At 35.3% G+C, this 22,685-nt stretch overlaps 1 protein-coding gene across 6 annotated transcripts in view; it reads left to right on the top strand.

The window, feature by feature from the left end:
* Positions 1–22,685, top strand: part of RBBP8 (RB binding protein 8, endonuclease) — a 146,270-nt gene that overhangs the window by 23,381 nt on the left and 100,204 nt on the right. For all 6 annotated transcript variants that reach the window (XM_032310040.1, XM_032310037.1, XM_032310038.1 and 3 more), the window contains 2 exons: positions 11,606–11,648; positions 18,446–18,541. In XM_032310040.1, the coding sequence (XP_032165931.1) occupies positions 11,606–11,648; positions 18,446–18,541 (139 nt within the window). The remainder of the gene's footprint in view (positions 1–11,605; positions 11,649–18,445; positions 18,542–22,685) is intronic.

The following is a 22,685-nucleotide window of genomic DNA, read 5'->3' as shown; positions in this document are numbered from 1 at the left end:
TAAAGGCAGAGGCTTTAACCCACTGAGCCACCCAGGCGCCCCTAAAGTTATAGTTCTAAGAAATTTTGTAGTGTGCCATGTTATCTGGGAACATACAGGAAGAATGGGGGTGCATGTGAGATTTATTGTCAGACCGGACTTTACAACTTAATTCTGATTAGCCAGACAAAGAAGATGGTAGGAGGAGAGGAGGGAATGTTTTAAGGAAAGAGAACAGCATGTGGAAAAGTTTGGTAGTTAACAGCCTGATTTTATCTTTTTTTTTTTTTTTTAAGATTTTATTTGTTTATTTGAGAGTGAGAGAGAATGAGAGAGAGACCATAAGAAGGGGGAGGGTCAGGGGAAGGAGCAGACTCCCCGCAGAGCAGGGAGCCCCATGCGGGACTTGTCCTAGAATTCCACGATCATGACCTGAGCAGTTGCTTAACCAGCTGAGCCACCCAGGCGCCTCACAGCCTGATTTTAATCAAGGAACTGTAGACAGGTTGGTATAGCTCACAGATAGAATGAGGCAGGAGGTGGGATTTTATTGGGCAGGTGGATAGGAGTTGATGCTAGAAAGGGAGATAGGCTCAGATTATGTAAAACATTACTATGCAGAAGAGATTGTTATCATGCGTTGTCTTTAGGATTTGGTCTAAATTTTCATCTTAAGTGTCTCCTTCTCTTGCTTGGGAGTAGTGCCATGTTCAGAAAGAGGTCATGTGAAGTACTTATTCAGTCTGTGAGTTCTGGATGAGGGCTGCCCTCTGAGATGCCATTTGAAAGCCATCTCACCACTCAAAGGTGGTGAACTTGTGCAAGTTATTTAACTTTATAGTGCATCAGATTCCTTATCTATAAAATAAAGATACTATTAATAGCTGCTTCATACTGCATTAAATAGTTTCATACATGTAAAGCATTTGGGAAGGTTTCCAGCACACAGTAAGCAATATATGTGTTAGCGATCATGTGTTAGATATTAGAATGCTATCCTTCTGAAGCAGCACCATTATATTATCAATGCCTGCTGTGGACCATCCCAGCTAGTAACAATAAGATACTATAAAACAGTTGTAATAGAGGTTTCACATACAGATTCCATTTATTTTCCTCTTTATGATTTTTTAAACTGCTAATTTCTGGAAACAAAAAGAATAGCCAAAGTAAACATAAAAGAAACGTAAATGCTTAAGAGATCTTAGAAAATTCTTATCTTCTATCTCTTTTTGGCAAGGGAGAGAATGGGGATACTTAAAGAAATTATTAAGAAATATACGTAATTTTTCATCTTAACCATTTTCAGGTATACAGTTCATTGGTATTAAATACATTCATAATGTTATGCAACCATCACCACATCCATTTCCAGAGCTCTTCATCTTGTAAAATTGAAATTTTATAACTATTAAACAATAACTCCCCATTTACCTGCCTCCAGCGCTGGCAACCACAATTCCAGTTTCTATCTCTGATTTTGACTACTCTAAGTACCTCATAAAAGTGGAATCATACAATATTTGTCTTTTTGTGACTGGCTCATTTCACTTAGCATAATGTCTTCAAGATTCATCCATATTGTAGCATCAGAATTTTTTTCTTTTTTAAGACTAAATAATATTCCATTATATATACCACATTTTGCTTATCAATCCATTATTGGACATTGGAGTTGTTTCCATCTTTTGGCTATGAATAAATAATTCCATCTTTCTGGCTGTGACTAATGTTGCTCTGAACATGGGTGTACAAGTAGTCTCTTCAAAACCCTGCTTTCAACTCTTTGGGGTATCTACCTAGAAGTGGTAATTATATATTTAATTTTACATTACCATACTCGGACGCCTGAGTGGCTCTGTCGGTTAAGCATCTGCCTTCGGCTCAGGTCATGATCCCAGGGTCCTGGGATGGATTCCCAAGTTGGGCTTCCTGCTCAGTGGGGAGTCTGCTTCTCCCTCTGCCCTCACCCCCTGCCCGAGATCTCTGTCTCTCTCAAAAAAATAAATAAAATCTTTTTAAAAATAAAAGTAAATTAATTACCATACTCTTTTCCATACCAGCATTTTACATTACCACTAGTAATGCATGAGGATTACAATTTCTCCACATTCTCACCAAAACTTATTTTCTGTTTATCTCTCTCTCTTTTGGATAGAAGTAGCTATCCTAGTGGATGTAACGTGATACTGTGGTTTTGATTTGCGTTTACCGAATGATTAGTGATGTTCAACATTTTTTTCATGTGCTTATTGGCCATTGGTGTAACATTGGAGAGATCCGTCTATTCAAGTCCTTCCCTATGTTTTAATCAGTTTTGGTTTTTGTTATTGAGTTGTAGAAGTTCTTTATATAGTTTGGATATTAATCTTTTTTTTTTTTTTTCAAGATGTATTTATTTGAGAGAAAGAGAATGTGCCAGGGGAGGGACAGAGGGAAAGGAAGAGAGAAAATCTCAAGTACCCTCCCCACTGAGTGCAGAACAAGATGCAGGGCTCAGTCTCAGGACCTTGAGGTCATGACCTGAGCCAAAATAGGAGTTGGGACACTTAACCAACTGACGCACCCTGGTGCCCCTGGATATTAACCCTTATCAGATACATAATTTGCAACTATTTTCTCCCATTCTGTGGGTTGCTTTTTCACTCTGTTTATATGTGTGTCCTTTGATGCACAGAACTTTTAAATTCTGATATAGTCCAATTTATCTATTTTTTTCTTTTGTTGCGTGTACTTTTGTTGTCTTGTCCAAGACATTGGATCCCGTATTATTTAGCCTTTACCCTGTTTTCTTCTAAGCATTGTATAGTTTTACCGCTTATGTTTAAATCTTTCATCCATTTTCAGTTATATTTTGTATACGATGTAAAGGTGAAACTTCATTCTTCTATATGTGGATATCCAGTATTCCCAAGACCATTTGTTGGAAAGACAGTTTCCCCTTAAATGGTCTTAGCACCATTGTCAAAAACCATTTGGACTCTCTGTTTTATTCTATTGGCCTCTACATCTGTCTTTATGTCAGTACTGCACTGTTCTGAATACTGGAACTTTTAGTAAGTTTTGAAATCAGGAAGTATGTGATCTCCAGTTTTGTTCTTTTTCAAGATTGTTTCGGCTATTTGGAGTTCCTTGAGATTCCATATGGATTTGGGATGGGTTTTTCTATTTCCGCAAAAATCCTCATTGGGATTTTGATAGGGATTAAACTGAATCTGTAGATCTTTTTAAGAAGTCTTTTTGACATCTTAACAGTATTATGTTTTCCAGTCTATGAACATGCTGTGTTTTTCAATTTATTTATGTCTTCTAATTACTTTAATATTTTGTAGTATTCTGTGTATAAATCTTTCATCCTCTTAGTTATATCTATTTCTGAGTATTTTGTTCTTTTTGATGCTGTTATAAATGGAATTGTTTTCTTCATTTTCTTTTTTTAAAGTTTGTTTGTTTGGGTTATTTATTTATTTATTTATTTATTTATTTTAAAGTAATCTCTACACCCAACCTGGGGCTCGACCTAACGAGCCTAATAACATCAAGTTTCACATGCTCTGCCAACTGACCCGCAGGTGCCCCTCATTTCCTTTTAGTTTCTTTCCAACTGACCCAGGCAGATGCTCCTCATTTCCTTTTAGTTCCCTTTCCTCTAGTTGTTAGCTTACAAAAACACTCAGAAGGGGCACCTGGGTGGCTCAGTGGGTTAAGCCGCTGCCTTCGGCTCAGGTCATAATCTCAGGGTCTTGGGATCGAGTCCCACATCGGACTCTCTGCTCAGCGGGGAGCCTGCTTCCCTCTCTCTCTCTCTGCCTGCCTCTCTGCCTACTTTTGATCTCTCTCCATCAAATAAATAAATAAAATCTTTAAAAAAAAAACACTCAGAATAATTGTTGTTAGCTTACAAAAACACAGAATAATTCTGAGTTTTAATACAGTCTGCCATTCATTCAGTGAGTAGTAATTGGATTATATGCGAGGAATGATAGCAGTTGCTGAGGATACAACAGTCAAGAAGACACAGTGGGTGTGGGGAGCTTTGTATTCATTATTTTATTTTATTTTATTTTATTTTATTTTATTTATTTGACAGACAGACATCAGAAGTAGGAAGAGAGAGAGGAGTGGGGGAAACAGGCTCACTGCTGAGCAGAGAGACCTATGTAGGGCTCCATCCCAGGACCCTGGGATCATAACCTGAGCCAAAGGCAGAGGCTTTAACCCACTGAGCCACCTAGTGCCTCCATTTATTTTTTTAGGAAAATATTTATACAATGTCATTATATAATGAAAGGATAGCAAAAATAAGCCAGATATTGGTAACACTAATAGCAACAATGTAATCTGCTATAGGCACTACTTTTAAAACTGGGACTTATTCTTTGTGACCCGGAAGTGAAGCTAATATAATATTTTAAAATACTTTAAATAGGACCAGACATGTTTGAGTTGCTAGGTAGGGACAGAGAGTTGGTATTTTTGATAGAGAGTTAGCATTCTGCAATCTTCAAGCATAAGGTTAAGTTCTTTATCCTTCAAATAATTACATTCTGTTGTTTTATAACTGGTTTGAAGAAGATCATTAAGTTTTTATTAGGCAGAGTCCCTATCTTACTCATCTTTACATTCCTGTAGGTAAAAGTGCTTGGCACATGGTAAAAAATTAATAAATGGTATCTGAATGAATTCCATAGTTTATAGCTTGGTCAATGGAATATTTTCTTGAACATCAGTATTTTAAATCCCATAATATATGAAAATATTTTATATCTGTTTTATAACCCTGAAATACTTTACTACCTTCACACTTTAAAATTTCTCTTTTTAGGTAATACCGTAGAAAGTTGGGAAAGGAAAAATAAATCACCATTCTACAAGAACAGCATCTGTGGCTTTTTGTTCATTTGTTCCTAGCTTTAAAAGAAATGTGTGCAGCTTATTGAATTGTTGTGATCAGTGTACATAGTGTTTTATATCTGGCTTATTTTTGTTATTTCATTATTTAAACTTTACTTGCTTTTTGTTGTGCAGAACTTTAGAGTTTTTATATATGCCCATTTACATATCCACATTTAAAATTGGGCTAGTTTTATTTTTAGGCTTTTGATTTAACCAGGGATAAAATATTTGGCAGATTTCTTCTTCATGTTCCTCAGTATTTCAAGATCTTCAGGAGACCCTTATTTAATGATGAGGAAGAGTCAAATAAATAAGACACTTTAATCAGAAACAGCATGCCATATTCATCAGATTGTAGAACATGTAAAACTCACAAATAATACATGGTGGATAATTCTTTAAAATTGTGTACTCATAGCTATGCTCTAATACTCATCACACTCACTGAAAATGTTAAGAGAAATATAGCAGTTTTTAGTATACTTAGCTAACATCCATGTGCTTTATGAATGGTAGGTATTAGATATATATGTGAACTGATGAAAGAAGATAATTTCTGTACGTTGTAATACTGGATTGATCAGGGTACTTTTTCCATTTCAAATTCATCTATGGATTCTTAAAGGTGTAAATGAACGAGCACTGCTAAAAAATTAATATGTTATTTTAAAATGTTTGGATTCAGACGAGGCAAATTTGCTGAAAGCAGACTTTTTAAACCACAGTTCTTTGTCAATTTATTTCACATAGTTCCATATAAAATTAGATCTTCCAACTGTGTGATAACATCAAAGACATGCCTGAAGGCTACTAAATTTTTTTTTTTAAGTGGGAGATCCACTTGGAGAAACCAGTATAAGAGGCTATTTGAAAGACATCAAACATGGACTTGTCTGGACTTTGCTGGTTTTGAAGTATATATAGAAATCAAATTGACTCATTACTTTTAAACCTTTGTGTCAGTTTAAAAAAAGAGAAAGAGAGAAAAGAAATGTTCTGAATGGTGGTACTTGAAATACATAATTTTTACTTAGATATCCAAAGAAGTCTACCCACCCATAGAAACTTACATGCATCTGAATACCCCCACTGTATCTTGAGATTTTTGTTTTGCTTCATTTGACCAAAACATGATAAAATGATAGCTAAAACATGCCATATACAAGACAATTTGTACACTGATCACAAGAATATATTAAGCTGCATGCATTTCTTTTAAAACGGCATGAATAAAGTCTTTCAACTTCTATTGAATAGCAATATTCAAATGAGACCTTGTGTGTGTGTGTGTGTGTGTGTGTGTGTGTGTGTTCACCTCAATATAAATGAGACCTTTTTGTTGGAAAATTCTGGAGACATTTGTGACTGAGTTTTTATATCTTTTATCTTTAGGATAATTGTATCCTTTCATGACTGTTTACTCTAGTGTCTTATGTTCCTTTTGTGACAGATGCTGCTAGACCTCAGAATGTAAATGGTCTCTTATTCATGCCATGTTCTACCGTCAGCATCTCATCTAATAATGTTTTGATAAGTGTGATGATCAGTTTCTTTAAAAAGTAGGCATTTTTCAGGACAAAATTAGAAAACCTTTGAAGAAATTGGAAAATATAGGGCACCTGACTGGCTCAGTCAGAAGAGCGTGCAACTTCTTGATCTCATGAGTTTAAGCCCCATGTTGTGTGTAGAGATTACTAAAATAAGGTAATAAACTAAAAAAAAAAAAAAAAGAAGAAGAAGAAGAAATAGGAAACTATAGAGGTTCTAATACAACAGGATAAATACTTCTTGATTAAGTTTTGGACTATTTCATTTATTTCTCAGATGTCTCATCAAAAATTCCTAAGATAACATTCATACTAAGACATATAAATTTACAGTGAAAGGAATTGCGTGCAATTTTGGTCCATAACATTATTGTCTATCAGCAGCTCTCACATCTATTATTTTTCCATTTGTGTTAACATGTATATGTTCAGTGGAGTGCACAAAAAGTAATTTATCCATTTTGAGATAATTAAATCTTTATTTTAAAAATTGATTATTTACTTATTTATTTGGCAGAGAGAGAGAGAGAGAGTGTTTAAGCAGGGGAGCAGCAGACAGAGGGAGAAGCAGGCTCCCTACAGAACAAGGACACCCCCCCCCCCCAATGCAGGGCTGGATCCCAGGACTCCGGGATCTTTTTTTCTTCCGAGATTTAAAAATTTTTTTAAGATTTTATTTATTTATTTGACAGAGAGAGAGATCACACGTAGGCAGAGAGAAAGGGGGAAGCAGGTTCCCTGCTGAACAGAGATCCCAATGCAGGACTCATTCCCAGGACCCTGAGATCATGACCTGAACCGAAGGCAGAGGCTTAACCCACTGAGCCACCCAGGTGCCCCTTCAGATTTTTAAAAAAATTTATTTATGACAGAGAGAGATAGGAACACAAGCACAAGGGAGCTGGAAAGGGAGAAACAGGCTCCCCACTGTGCAGGGAGCCAATATGGGGCTCGATCTCAGGACGTTGGGATCATGACCTGAGCAGAAGGCAGACATTTAATGACTGAGCCACCCAGGCGCCCTAAGGACCCCAGGATCTTAACCTGAGCTGAAGGCAGATGCTTAACTGCCTGAGCCACCCAGTTATCCTTGAGATAATTAAACCTTAAGAGCAAACTAAGCATCTTATAAAGTCAAAAGTTTTCACTTTGGTATTGAAATAACTTATTAGGTCCTTGCAGAAATACTTGTGATTATGTATTTTGGTAGAAATTAAATTACTTGAGCTATGCACATAAAGCCACTATTTGTCAAGAAAGGTGTTATTAGGCTTATTCAAAACCATAGTAACCTGTTTTAAAGTGATAGTATGTATACTATATATGGGTTGTTCTGCATAGAGAACTAAAATAAGTAAAAAAAAACTGATTTGTTTGTTTAAAATTAATTCTTGCCTCATTTCTAAATTCTTACTTAAATTTGTTTCATGTGTTAGAACTACACATATAGGCTCTTAATTGTTTCATTTCCTCCAATATTCATGTGTTCACCAGTGTAGGGTTAATTTGTAGTTCAGTGCTTAGTCTTGTGAATGCTGTTTCCTCAGTAGGTATCTCAGGTTGCCACTGTTACAATCCCAAATACTTTACTGAACAGACTACCTGTTCATACAGGAACTGCATTGTTGTATAGCCTCATTCCTTCCGATGGGTGTGGAGCAGGATTAAAGCACACTTTATAGGGGTTCTAATTGTAGATGCCTAATTGACTTGATGAATAGCAAATGCTAAAATTTAAACACACACACATACACATGCACACATAAACCTGTTTCAGGGCTGATCTGCGTGACAGAACAAATGCCTCACAGGTGTTGAATGCTAACAAGATAAAAGAGTACTCTTTCCATATTTCCCAAGAATTTTCTTTTGATGTTTATATGGATTTTCTATTTCGTTGTTCCTTTTCCTTAAAATGGTCATGGCAAGAATCCATTTCATGTTTGGCTGCTCTGAATTTTAGAAGCCGGCTAAAATTAAAAATAAGAAAATCTATCAATAAGTAAATTTTCACATACTTTGGGAAGGAAAGAGAATGAAAAACTGCTGATTTTAGTCAGGTCATAAGTTCTTTTCTTAATTCTTCAGGAATGACTTGATGCCTTACTAAGTACCTTTACGTTCTCATGAGTTTGTCATTCCCTGAATTTGACAGATGAAAAAGATTTTTTTTTTAAATCTTTCTTTAAAAAAAGATCTTTTTTTTAAAAGGGGCGCCTGGGTGGCTCAGTGGGTTAAGCCGCTGCCTTCGGCTCAGGTCATGATCTCAGGGTCCTGGGATCGAGTCCCGCATCGGGCTCTCTGCTCAGCAGGGAGCCTGCTTCCTCCTCTCTCTCTCTCTGCCTGCCTCTCTGCCTACTTGTGATCTCTCTCTGTCAAATAAATAAATAAAATCTTAAAAAAAAAAAAGATCATACCAGTTTTAATTCTTGAAATTAAAAGAAATATTTCCCTTTATTATGTTTTGTATTTTAACAGTTTTACAATTCTTAGGGAAGATCTTTTTCCATAAATTTTTTTAGCTTTTTATTTTGAACTTATTGTAGGTTCATATGAAGTCATAGGAAATAATACAAAGAACTGTCCTATACTCTTTACCCAGTTTCCCACAATGGTAGCATATTTTATAGCTGGAGTACCATAGCACAACCAAGAAATGGACATTGGCACAATTTATCAGCCTTATTCAGATTCCTCTAATTTTATATGTACTTATTTGTATATGTCTACAACGGTGTTTTCTATGCACTTCACGTAGATTCCTGTGACTACCACCAAAGATCCTCACAACAGTTTCTTAAGTTCCTGACCCCATTTCTTCCACCCCAACCCCTCCAATTTATGGCTACCCATAATCTGTTCTTTATAACTTTTTCCTTTGAGGAATGTTATGTAGGTAGAATCACCCTGGGCATACTCTTTGAGATTGGCTTTTTTTCAGCAAGTGTAATTTCCTTGGAAACCATCCAAGTTGTTGCATGTATCATTATTTCTTTCCTTTTTATTGATGAATAATCAATAGCATGATTATAGCATAATCATAGCATGTGCTATGAGTATGCATCAGGTTTTTTCTTTTTAACAGTTCACTTGATAAAGGGTATTTGGGTTGTTTCTAGTTTTTGGCTATTATAAATAAAGCTGCTGTGAATATTTGATTATAACTTTTTTTTTACTGTTTATAATACTTGTTTAGTCAAATTTTAGGCTGTGAAAATAGGGGTAAAATTGTATCATATCAGTTGGACATTTCCTAGAGGTGAAACTTGAGAAATAGGGCCAAAGTCTAACACAAAAAAATTGTCCAGGGCCTTCATTTTTCTATAATATCTAGATTTCCTAGCAGCATATCATTACTATTTGGTGTAATAGGAAGAGGTGACTTTCCCTTCAGTATTTATATGACTTTTAGCCTCATCCCTAGTCAGCAACATGGAGGGGGATTGGTGGGAGAAATGTGTAAGTTTTTGAAAACTCTTATTTGTCTAAATTATGTTGTTCAAAAGCTTGTCCTAAATTAAACCAATAATGAAAAGTCCTGTTCTTAAAAATGACAAATTTATTAATGTTACTATATATATTACATGGAAAGCTTTTTGAAATGTGTGGCTTATTAGAACCCATAAACTACCAAAGGCAAACACTAAACCTTTGATTTTTCAAAAATCAGTCAATTAATACCTATTTATTGGGGACTAACTTTACCCCAAATAAAAGAAATTCTTGAGTAGATATAGAACTTAAAAACTCACTAAGCAGTATTTTTAAAAGTAAATAAAATATCCACAATTGCAAAAATTGTAGAACAGTAAAAAGATTGATACAGGAATCAGAAAAAGTAATACAGAAACTTTTTCCTCCCTTGTGATAATCATATTGCAGAAAATAGAGGTCATAGAGAAAATAGAAAACCATATAGTTTAGTGTTGCTAAATCAACATTCTTTTTACTTAATGATCTTAGTAACTGTATTAATTTAAAAAACAAGTGTTATATTTACTTAAATATATGCCTATTTTAAGCAGTGTGTATTGCTATAAATTGCTCAGTATTCTTTGTGACTATGAGTTTCCCTATGGTTTGAATCCAAGAAAGAAGATCTCGATGAAAGAGTCCTATTACATATTTCTAAATTGCTTTCCATAAGAATTGTATCAATTTGTAATATTTCCAGCAAAGTATAGGAATATAGTTTTACAACACTTTTTTTTTAATAAAAGATTTTATTTATTTATTTGGTAGACAGAGATCACAAGCAGGCAGAGAGGCAGGCAGAGAGAGAGAGGAAAGCAAGGCTCCCTGCTGAGCAGACAGCCCAACGTGCGGCTTGATCCCAGGACCCTGGGATCATGACCCGAGCCGAAGGCAGAGGTCTTAACCCACTGAGCCACCCACGTGCCCCTACAACACTTTTTTAAATCAACATACTGGGTATTACGATCTTCATAATATTGCCAAGTAATTGTTTTATTTTGAATTTCTGTTTAGTTGCTAGTGATGCTGAATAGATTTTCATATTTGTTTAATGACTGTTTTTCTCCTTTTGTTAATTATTGTTTCTAAAAATTAAAAATGTTTACCCTATTTTGCCCATATCCTTCCTTGCAGTTTAAGTGCCCTTCAGCCTTTCTTCATTAGAACTACATGAGTCCCAAAGGCAGTGGTCTTCTCTTATGTTCTGTGTCAGACTCAATTAGAATTAAAAATACATATAACAGCTATCTTGCGTGTCCTTTGTTAAATACTTTAGCATTAGCAGTTTTGCTCTTCGTCCAAGACTTCCTGCCATAATCTATTTTAATCCCAGAAGACTTGAGCCTACATAAGCACAGTTACTGTTAGCAAATGCACAGGCTATGTCAGAACATGGATCTCCATTTATAGTGAACCTCTAATTATATGCTTGCCCCTACTATTATAAAGGAAGTAACTCACTTTAGGTGGAGAAAATTTTATTCTACTAGCTGTCACAGACTAAAAGCAGTAATGTTGCTGATATACTTTTGTGACCTCAGGGTAAAAGCAAGGGAAATACACTCTCCAAACTAATGGGACCTGGCTCATTATTCAGAGCCCAGAGTCTAGTGACTTAATAGTGTAGCATTAGACTCATAAACTCAGATCAACTGCTTTAGAGATGGTAAATGTATAAGTAAAATACTGTGTTTTTTTTTTCTTTTTAGGTTTGCAAGTAAAAGTAACCAAGCTCAAAAAGGAACGAATTTTGTAAGTATTAGTGTATAACAATGATATCCTATGTTTAAAGTAATTGATACTAATGTCCTATTTGGTCTTAATGTCTTATTCATAAGAAATTAGCTTTTTTTTTTTTTTAAGATTTTATTTATTTATTTGACAGAGATCACAAGTAGGCAGAGAGGCAGGCAGAGAGAGAGAGGGGAAAGCAGGCTCCCCACTGAGCAGAGAGCCCAATGCGGAGCTCGATCCCAGGATCCTGGGATCATGACCTGAGCTGAAGGCAGAGGCTCAACCCACTGAGCCACCCAGGTGCCCCATTATAAGAAATTAGCTTTACATCATGGATCTTGGATAGTTGACAATGAATTTTTCAGTAAAAAAATTCAGTAAAAAGACTAACTTAATTTGGAGTATATCCTTAGTTAATATTTGCTTCATTTATATTTTAATATAATTTTTATATGTGCACACATATAAATGGGTGTGTGTGTGTGTGTGTGTGTGTGTGTGTGTGTGTATATATATATATATATATATATATAAATTTTTTCCGTAAGGTATTTATTAAGATGAGACCTGGTCTATACATTCATTTTGATCTGTCAGTAGCATTCTTTTCTCAACTGTGCTTAACACCTAGAATTTAAGATACTACAAGAGGGGAGCAGAATAATTCTGGGATTTCTGAACTGATCTAAGAAATGGGAACAAGTGAGACCCTTTTATTTAATCAGTTTGAAATTACCAGAGGTTCCCCTGAATTGTTTTGGTTATTAAGCCTAGAATCAGATCTGAATTTCTAAGTCAGAAGCAGATTTTAGTCATGGCTCCCTAGGGCTTCCACATTCAGTAATCTGAAACAGATGGCATCATAGAATATTATTGCCCATAACAAAAATTATTATCATTGTGACTAATATTGAATTTGCTCTGTGGTATATACATACCAATGGGCCTCAGTTACTTCATATTCCTAGAGCTTCCAAGGCTCTAACCAAAAGCTGGAGTTAACAGCCACCCATCAAAACACACCCAGTTGTTTTTCTCCATTATAATCTGAGAATGAAAATTTGGGAAGTTTCCTTTCACACCTAGAAAATCATGTATGGGAAATAACTTAGATTCAGAAATATAAAATCATAAATTTTTAAAACAGGATTTTTTGAAGAGTGATTTTATGATGCTATTTAATTAGCAATATTTTTAAATGCTTTGTATTATTGAGAGTATACATATTCCTGCCTTACGGTTGTCATTTTAAATATCTTAACCACAGAATTATCCCTTTCTCTGTTTCTTATGTTTAGTTCCCACAACTGAGAGATGTTTCTTAACTTATAGAGGAAATTAAGCCTTTCCTGAATAGTAAACTTAGGGTGTGTATCTTATTAGTTAGAATTTTGCAAAGTTCTCCAAGTATCTCCCCATGAGATACTTATTAATTACAAAGGGAAAAATTATAATATTATAGCAGAGAAACCAGGCAGAATTCATCTCAGTTAAACTATCAAAGTTAACTAGAAATCAGATATGTCAGTCTTATTTACCTCCTGATTTGATGCACTAAGAAGAGCACAACATTACTCCTGTTGTACTCTTACCAAAAATGCATAGCCCATGTTTTATCATGGGGAAATATGGAAAAACCCAAGTTGAAGGACAAAATAACTGACCTTTACTTTTCAAGATGTCAGGATTGTGAAAGACAAAGAAAGATGGACAGATTATCACAGATGTAAGGAGAATTACATTAAATGCAATGTGGGGTCCTGGGTTAGATCCTGGAACAGAAAAATGACATTAGAGGGACAATTGGAAAAATTTGAGTGAAGTCTGTAGATTAGTTAATAGTATTGTATCAATGTTAATTTCTTGATTTTCTTAGTTGTATTATGGCTATGCAAGATGTGAAATTTTGAGAAGTCGAGTGATATACAGATACTCTATTCTATGTTTATAACTTGTTTATAGTAAGTCTGAAATTATTTTAAGATGAAACATTAAAAAAATTGAAAAAAATTAACATTCATCCCCTGAGTCTAGAGAAACCAACTTCTCTTCAAGCAACTGTCGGATATTCAAGAAATTCAGTATTCTTTAGCAAGGAATGAGAACGAAATGGCTGTTGGATAGGTGATCAAAAACGTCACTAGTTAGATTAGCTGCCTGTGCAGCTCTTGAGGCATGATTTGCTTTTATGGCACAAATTACCTTTTGTTTCTATGGGCAATACGGATTTCAAAAACTGTAGCTTTTTAGTGTATTTTAATTAGTATTGATAGTTTATGTATCTCAGAATTATCTGCATAGTTGCAGAAGAAAACTCTATATGTAAGTTCTTCCCATGGTAAGAGTTATGTCAAAAATAAATACATTGGAACTGTGTCAGTTGATTGAGGAAAACAGGATCGTTCTCTTGGTTAATAAGTAAAATTTCTCTTTTTTAATTCACTTGAAATAAAAAAGGTGAAACATTATTGTTTTACTTAGGAATAAATACACTTCTTTTCTTTTCTTTTTTTAAGATTTTATTTATTTATTTGACAGACAGAAATTACAAGTAGACAGAGAGGCCCACAGAGAGAGGAAGGGAAGCAGGCTCGCTGCCGAGCAGAGAGCCGGAAGCGGGGCTCAATCCCAGGACTCTGGGATCATGACCTGAGCCGAAGGCAGAGGCTTTAACCCACTGAGCCACCCAGGCACCCTAATACACTTCTTTTCAATGATGAAAAAAAATTTTTTAAGATCTTATTTATTTATTTGACAGAGATCACAAGAGGCAGAAAGGCAGGCAGAGCGAGGGGGAAGCAGGCTGCCCGCAGAGCATAGAGCCTGATGTGGGGCTCAATCCCAGGACCCTGGGATCATGACCTGAGCCGAAGGCAGAGGCTTTAACCCACTGAGCCACCCAGGCGCCCCTGATGAAAATATTTTTAATGATTTGAGTGTACTTATTCTGTTGTTTTCATCTCCATTTTTATTTATAGCCCAACTAGTGTTGGTTGCTACAAACATTGCTAATCACAAGATAAGTACCATACCAAACTTAATTCCCTCTGGCTCTTTTTTTTTTTGAGAGAGAGAGAGTGCAGGCAGTACAGGAGCAGAGAGTGGGGCAAAGGGAGAGAGAGCGTCTTAAGCAGTTTCCACCTCAGAGTGGAGCTCATCTCTGAGCTCCATCTCACCACCTTGAGATCAAGACCTAAGCCGAAAATGAGTGAGATGCTTACCTGACTGAGCCACCCAGGTGCCCCACTTCTGCTTTTCTACTACCAAACACATAATGTTTCAGAGTTGATCAGTAGTTAGACAATGAGTTCTTTATATTGTGCCTTGGTTCCTTGTTGATTAATGATCTTCTTTATGCTGGATTAACAACCATTGATTAGAATGACATCCTTTAATCACAGTGTTGGTCACTTTTAAGAAGCAGTACTGAGGGGCACCTGGGTGGCTCAGTCAGTTAAGCATCTGCCTCCAGCTCAGGTCATGATCCCAGGGTCCTGGGATTGAGTCAGGCATGGAGCCCTGTGTCAGGCTGCCTGCTCAGTGGGGAGCCTGCCACTCCCTTTCCCTCTGGTGCTCCCCCTGCTTGTGCTCTCTCTCTCTGTCAAATAAATAAACAAAATCTTAAAAAAAAAAAGAAGAAGCAATACTGAAACCCAGAAATTACTGTGTTTGCTATTTGACTGCACATTTCAAACTTCATTCACTACATGTTTTTAAAGGAATTTAGTTTTATTAAAATGGATTCTTCATGTAGGTCTAGTGATTCTATTTTCTAAAATATTACTATTTTAAATGATAGATTTATAACTACAAGGTAATATTTCCTCTTAGCTTGAATCAGAATATTTCCCTGAAGTTGAGTCATGACGCATAATTAGAAACAGTCTAGATTTGCTTATCACAAATATACTTTTTTATTACAGACATTTTACACAGAATGTACTTTGCTATACCTATAACCAACCTATAATATAGGTTACCAATTGGTAACCTATATTACCAATCAGCTACATGAGAAACATTAAGTTTGTAAATGACTGCCAAATTTTACTTTCTCAAAGATCATCTATAACACTTGTGATTTTTTTTGAAGATTTTGTTTATTTACTTATTTGAGAGAGAGAGAATGAGCAGGGGGAGAGGCAGAGGGAGAGGGAGAAGCAGACTCTCCACTGAGCAAGGAGCCTGATTCAGGGCTCCATCCCAGGACCCTGGGATCATGACCTGAGCCCAAGACAGATGTTTAACTGACTAAGCCACCCAGGCACCTGAGGTTGGTTATTTGTATAGTAGTAACCAGCTTCCTTTGGTTGAGGTCCAAGGTAGACCTATCTTACAATATATTTCACTCTTAATTTTTTTGAAAGTGCATGACTGGTTTTTGTACCATTTAGAATTCACCAGTTTGCTTTCTTAAGGAATTTGTTAAGTTATTCATGTAACCCCATTATGTTTACCACTGAGTTGACAATTTTTTTTTAATTTTTTAATTTTTTATTAATATATAATATATTATTAGCCCCAGGAGTACAGGTCTATGAATTGCCAGGTTTACACACTTCACAGCACTGCACTCACCATAGCACATACCCTCCCCAATGTCCATAACCCAGCCACCCCCTCCCCCAGGACATGAATTTTTTTTTTAAGATTTTTAAAATTTATTTGGCAGAGAGGGAGAGAGAGACAGTGAGAGGGGGAATACAAGCAGGGGGAGTGGGAGAGGGAGAAGCAGGCTTCCCGCTGAGCAGGGAGTCCAGTGTGGGGCTCGATCCCAGGATCCTAGGATCATGACCTGAGCTGAAGGCAGGCGCTTAAGGACTGAGTCACCCAGGCACCCCGAATATTTTTTTAATTGAGATTAGTTTTAATTTAAACTTAGGCCATAAGTCTATTTGGTTTTAAAACAAATGCTGTTATATTCTGAATCATTCTAAATAGACTGGAAAAGAATATGTATATGTAGGAAAAATCAAATATCACATTACTATTACAAAGTTTTCTCTTTTGTTCATAATTTAAGAAAAAACATTTTGCTATTTACTTTTCATTCCTTTAGAGAAAAAGAGAGTGTAATTCTTCAATGTATGATCTGGAATGTAATATTTTATTGTTATATTTTTATGATACAGGTTATTTAGATTAAAAATAAATTCAAATGGGTGCTGGCAGCTAACAGTCTGTTAACTTCGAAAAAGTGTTCAATTTTCCCCCCAAATTTAGATAAGTTCTTAGTTCTTAGTTTGGTTATATTTGTTTGCAAAGTAGGATCAATGAAATCTTGGTACTACCTCTGAATTAAATACATTTTCTAGAAGTACTAATAGACAATTTTTTTAAAAGATTTTATTTATTTATTTCACAGAGAGAGAGAGATCACAAGTAGGCAGAAAGGCAGAGAGAGAGGGGGAAACAGGCTCCTCGCTGAGCAGGAAGTCCAATGTGGGGCTCAATTCCAGAACCCTGAGATCATGACCTTAGCCAAAGGCACTTAACCCACTGAGCCACCCAGGTGCCCCAAAAATCTTTTGTTAATTGAGTGAGAAACAGCCAAATTAATGAGTTTCAGCTATCACTATATTATATCCAAAATTTCAGATGTCTACATATACTACCAGAACTATATGCAGTAGACTGTTACTCTTTCTCTTTGATGTATTGATTTTTCCTTTTTCATTTAATGTGAATTATTCAACCAGAATGTACAAAGTATCCTCTCTATTGGGTATCTGACATTTTTACTTAGTTGTTTGACTCTGTTTTGCTGCCAGTTATATTACATTCTAGCCATTTTGATACAGTCATTTTGACATCTACTATTTGTAGTGGACTAGTTGTCATCTGATATTCTAGACCCTTGAGGGGACTGGGGAAGATGTTTCAATCACAGTATTATCTTTTTCATCTTTAAGACCATAGAGAAAATCCCAGTCAAATTTCTAATGGGTTTTCTTAGAATTAAATTATATGCATACTTTATATAATAATGTGATCTTTTTTAAAAATATGATGGAGAGGTAGAATATGACATTACCTTTGAAAATAAACAGGTAATCTACTAGAGAACATTTTAGATGTCTTTGTTTTTTCTTGACTATGAAATCACAATGATAAGCACGTAATTAGAATTTACTGAGTGCTTGTACTATTCTGCATGCTATGCATACATTAGTGTTTAGTCCTTGCAAATACTTTATTAGATAAATGGTAATGTATCTTCATTTTTTGAGGCACAAATAGTTTCGATAACTTGCACTGGGTCACACAGCTGACAACTGAGAGCTGAGATTCAAAACTAGGTGTTAGGATATACGGATATACGGTTCATGTACTTCCACTCCACTGCTAGGTCTGGCTAAAAATTAATGCCAAATAAGTTTAGGCAATACAAACATTAATAAGAAAGTATGTATCTCCCATAATTGGAATAGAGATGAGTGGAGATACCTGTTACTTACATTAACAAATGTAGACAAAATAATAAACAGTGTATACTTTAATAGCATTTTTTACAACATAGAGTCAATGATGGCATTAGAATCCACTCCTTCCTCCGTGTTCCAGCATTGTATAATGAATGCCCGGTACTTAGAATAATACCTTCACAATACATAAAAACACTGCAGAATAAATTCTAGTATAATTTGAACTGTGATTAACAAGATATTTAAACTTTACCTTTGAAGTTATTTATTTTAGTATAAGAAATACATGTTATGGGTAGGACCATAATTTGGGGTTCTTATAGTAGAATTCTCCTGTTATGATAATTATCCTATTACAACTTTTCTATAAACTTATTTCTTGACTTTCAGAGACGCACAGAGACTAGAGGAATTCTTCACCAAAAATCAACAGCTGAGAGAGCAACAGAAAGTCCTCCATGAAACCATTAAAGTTTTAGAAGATCGGTGAGTCTGGTTCTTAGGTGTTCTCGAGTAGGAGGTGATTCCCCCTGCATAGAACATTGGTTTTGACTTATAAACAGTTCTGGGACTAAAAGTGCCCTTTTCAAACCTGATGTCAACTTTGAATAAATACTGTAAGAAATTAAGGATATATACTTACAAGTTTGTTTTTTATTAATTACAGCAATCTCATCAATTTACCCTTTAAGTAATATTTCTTTATCTGGTGTTTGATATAGGACAAGCTTAAGAATAGCTCTAAGTACTTAGAATTAATGTTCTGATTCATTTGATGGCTTAATTCCATTTTTACATCTAAGTAGGTGGAAACTGCTTCACAATTCTATTTATCTTCATATTTCCCTTTTCCCCCTTCATATTTCTCTATTTGCAAGCAGTCTAGGGATTCTTCTTTCTGAGTATTTCTACAATAATGCCTATCACTTACTTTACTTCCAGATACATACATTACTTTTTACTCCTATGAGATTAACACCCTAGATTTAGAAAAGACTTCCAGGATTTGCTATATTCCTCCATCTGAACTGTAAGTGATATCTAAGACCTTGAACTACCTATAACAAATAACAGTTAATAATTTTCTTTTGTTATTATTTTGTATATGTTACAGAAGGGCTGGTGGTTTGAGTTTGCCTCTGTACCTTTAGTGGTGGGATAATCTACTCCACACCTGGGCAGACTACAGTTGTATATTTGTCTTCCACAACTGCTGTCCCAGAGGGTGCACATTTACTGCAGTAGGCAGCCTGTTGTGGAATAAAGCTGCATAGGCTTCGGAGTCATAGCTGTGAATTTGAATTTCAAGCTTATACTGTGCCCTTGATTCAGATTCATAAATATTTGAGTCTTTACTATGATCTAGGTGTTGCTCTTAGGTGCTAGGGATAATACTGTCCATGGTATGTCATGGAGCTGATATTTAATTTACAGAGGTTTGGAGTGAGTCATACAAATAAGGTGATTTCAGACTGTAACTGCTATGAAGAAATAAAATGGAATGGTATAAGTAAGTGTCATAGACATTGATTTGGAAGTGAAGGGATGGGTGTCAAGGATGGCCTTTCAGAGGAGGTGCCATTTGAACTGAGACCTGAATGATTCCGGTAAGAGCTAGTCACTTGAAGAACTAAACTTGAAGAGATAAAAAGAGAACACACAAATGCAGAAGTTTTAGGGAGAAAAAAGTTTTGAAACATTTGAAGAATAGGAAGTCCAGGGATGTCTGGGTGGCTCATTCGTTAAGCAGCTGCCTTCAGCTCAGGTCATGATCCCTGGGTCCTGGGATCAAGCCCTGCGTGGCATCAGGCTCCCCACTCAGCAGGAAGCCTGCTTCTCTCTCCCACTCCCCCTGCTTGTGTTCCCTCTCTTACTGTGTCTCTCTCTGTCAAATAAATAAAGTCTTTAACCCACTGAGCCACCCAGGTGCCCCCTCTGTCAAATAAATAAAGTCTTAAAAAAAAAAAAATAGAAAGTCCACTGTGGTTCTTAATTAATAGGAGGGTTAATGATAGGAGATAAGATTGAAAGGTGGGAGTAACTAGATTATGTAGGATCATGGGCAAAAAGTTTGGATTTGAATTGCAATGGGAAGCAGTTGGAGGGTTTAAGTAGGGAAATTACAAACGGATATGAGCAGATATTGACAGCAACTATTATATCCACATGTAGATTTCAAGTAGATGGTTATATATGTGAGTTTGAAACTAACTAGAGAAATTCAGGCTGGAGAAAAGAATTTGAATGTCATCCTCTGCATATAAATGGGATTTAAAAACCTAGAGACTGGATAAGAGATCTAAGGACATCTTAAAGGGTATTGGAAGAAAATTGGAAGAGGTGTTAGTGCGGAATCCTTGGACATACTAATTAAGCTTTAATGAAGAATAAGGCCCGGCCAACGAAAAGAAATTGTGAAACAAAAATTATCAGAGTGGAAGAAAAGCCAAGAATATATGACATGACACTAGCCATACCTTCTCAGGGCTACCTGGATGATTAAATAAGATTAATACAATTAAAAGTACATATAGTGATTTTTAGAAACTTCTGGTATCCCTCCTAATTGGTGACTGTGAGATGTTTAAATGAGAGGAATTACTCAGTAAAGGTAAATTAGATAATAAAAAGTTATAATTTTATATGGCTGCTTTATGTTCTACTACTGCTGTTATAATAGACTTTCCTTAGAGAAAACAAAGTATTTCACTAAATCTAAGAAATAGTTACTGTGTGGAGTAGATAAAATGCATTAAAAAAAAATCTGAACAAAGCAGTTAAGCCATGATTGTCTAATAGATTTCAGTATTTTTAAAAGCATTTTTGGCAGTCATAGGAAACTTGTATTTCATCTGTCATTGAAAGGGAAAATTTGTACTCATAATCAGAGGACTTAGTGTTGTGCAACTATTTTTCAAATACTAGACTAAATGTCCTCTTTTTGTCTTACTCATAGGTTTAAATTTAAATATGTTCTTTAGGAGACCTTTTCTGACTTTCTAGAGTGGATTTAGTTCTGCTGAGTGCTTTCATAGTACCCCCTATTTCCACTGTCATGATTCTTTGCCATAATTACTTTTTTATTGCCTCTCTTTTTCTAATACACTATAAACTCTTTAATAGAAAAGACAGGGCACTGTTGTATTTTAGCACGTACAGTACTCTTTGTATACGTTTTGAAAATTTATTCATTTTGAAAATGAATAAATTTGAGGAATTCTTGTTGGGGTATAGCAAACAATTGAGCATACTTGTTAATCTGCTAAGTTTTCCAATTGCAAAATGAAAGGTTCTTCTTCATCCCTATGAACAAACTGAAATATAACTCACGATAGTTGCTGCTTTCTGATCTTACAAGTAGAATTACTCTTCTTTCCCTGTTACCTATATACAGCGACTGAAATTGCATTCATTCTCCTGTGAAATTGAGGCTGTTTCTTTCTCTGATAGCATCAGTGGAAAATAGGCAAGAGGAAAGTGGTGGAACCTTGCTGATGGAAATAGGAGCTAGCATATTTTCTCACATTGATTTAAATTTAAACTAGGATCTGGAAGCAATCAAGAGTTGACGCTTTTCCACAGATATTGTTATCAAGAATGGCAGTTAATTGGAGAAAACTAGAAGTAATAAAGAAGCTAGGGAATATTGTTTCATTTTTTAGCTATCTATATCAGTGGCATTTTTGAACTTGAAAACTAGGGATTCCAAGGAATTCTTTTTGATGATACGTCATAACATTTTAATGTATTAGATTTGATTTCTTAGAAACAGTAGTGTTCAATTCTTACTGACAAACTGATTAGTAGAATGACATTTAAATAATTCATGAGAATTGTTCAATGCCATTTACCTCTTTCAGTGTTTTTCAGTGATTTTTTTCTTTTTCTGTTTTTTATTTTACTTTTTATTTATTTTTTAAGTAAGCTTTACACCCAGCATGGGGCTTGAACTCACTACACTGAGATCAAGGGTCACATGCTCTACTGACTGAGCCAGTCAGCCACCCCTTCAATGACTTTTCAATGTCATGTTCTCTTTGGCCCTTATGGCTTAGTAATTCTGTGTATAAATTATTTACCACAGTCAGGTCAGCTATTTCATTGTTTATTACAAGGACCCTAAGCTATTAATTACAGCAATGTTTAAAAGAGAAATGTAAATACGAAATGTCAGGTACTTTAAGCAAATAGTTAAAATTGAGTTGCCTCTTATAACAGTTTAATAGTGTTTTGGTTTTGGAATGGTTTACAGAGACTTATTTTCTTTGGAATTTTAAAGGCATAAATAGACTTTACCGTTAGCTGTAGAAATGCTTGAGAATCTGAAGACACAAGTATTATAGCAGAAAGACAAGAAAGTGTATATACTTTTTAGTACCTTAATACACAAAAAGATGTCATACAAATTCGAGAATATAATACTGTTAAATTTAAATGCTATAATGAAATGAATATGCTATCTAGCTTATTTTATGTTCCCCCTTTTGAATTTTTATTCAAGTAATGCATGTACTTTATAAAGATACATAGTTACCATAAAAAAAGGTTTTTTGTACCTGTCTTTCCCACCCCTGTCAGTCACAGTTCTTAGTTTTCCAAAGTTTTAAATGATGTATTTGCTTTTTATTTA

The sequence above is a fragment of the Mustela erminea genome, chromosome 13 (genome assembly GCF_009829155.1).
Source record: "Mustela erminea isolate mMusErm1 chromosome 13, mMusErm1.Pri, whole genome shotgun sequence".
NCBI lineage: Eukaryota > Metazoa > Chordata > Mammalia > Carnivora > Mustelidae > Mustela > Mustela erminea.
The sequence above is the reverse complement of the archived record's forward strand: the minus strand, read 5'-3'. Positions and strand labels throughout refer to the sequence as shown.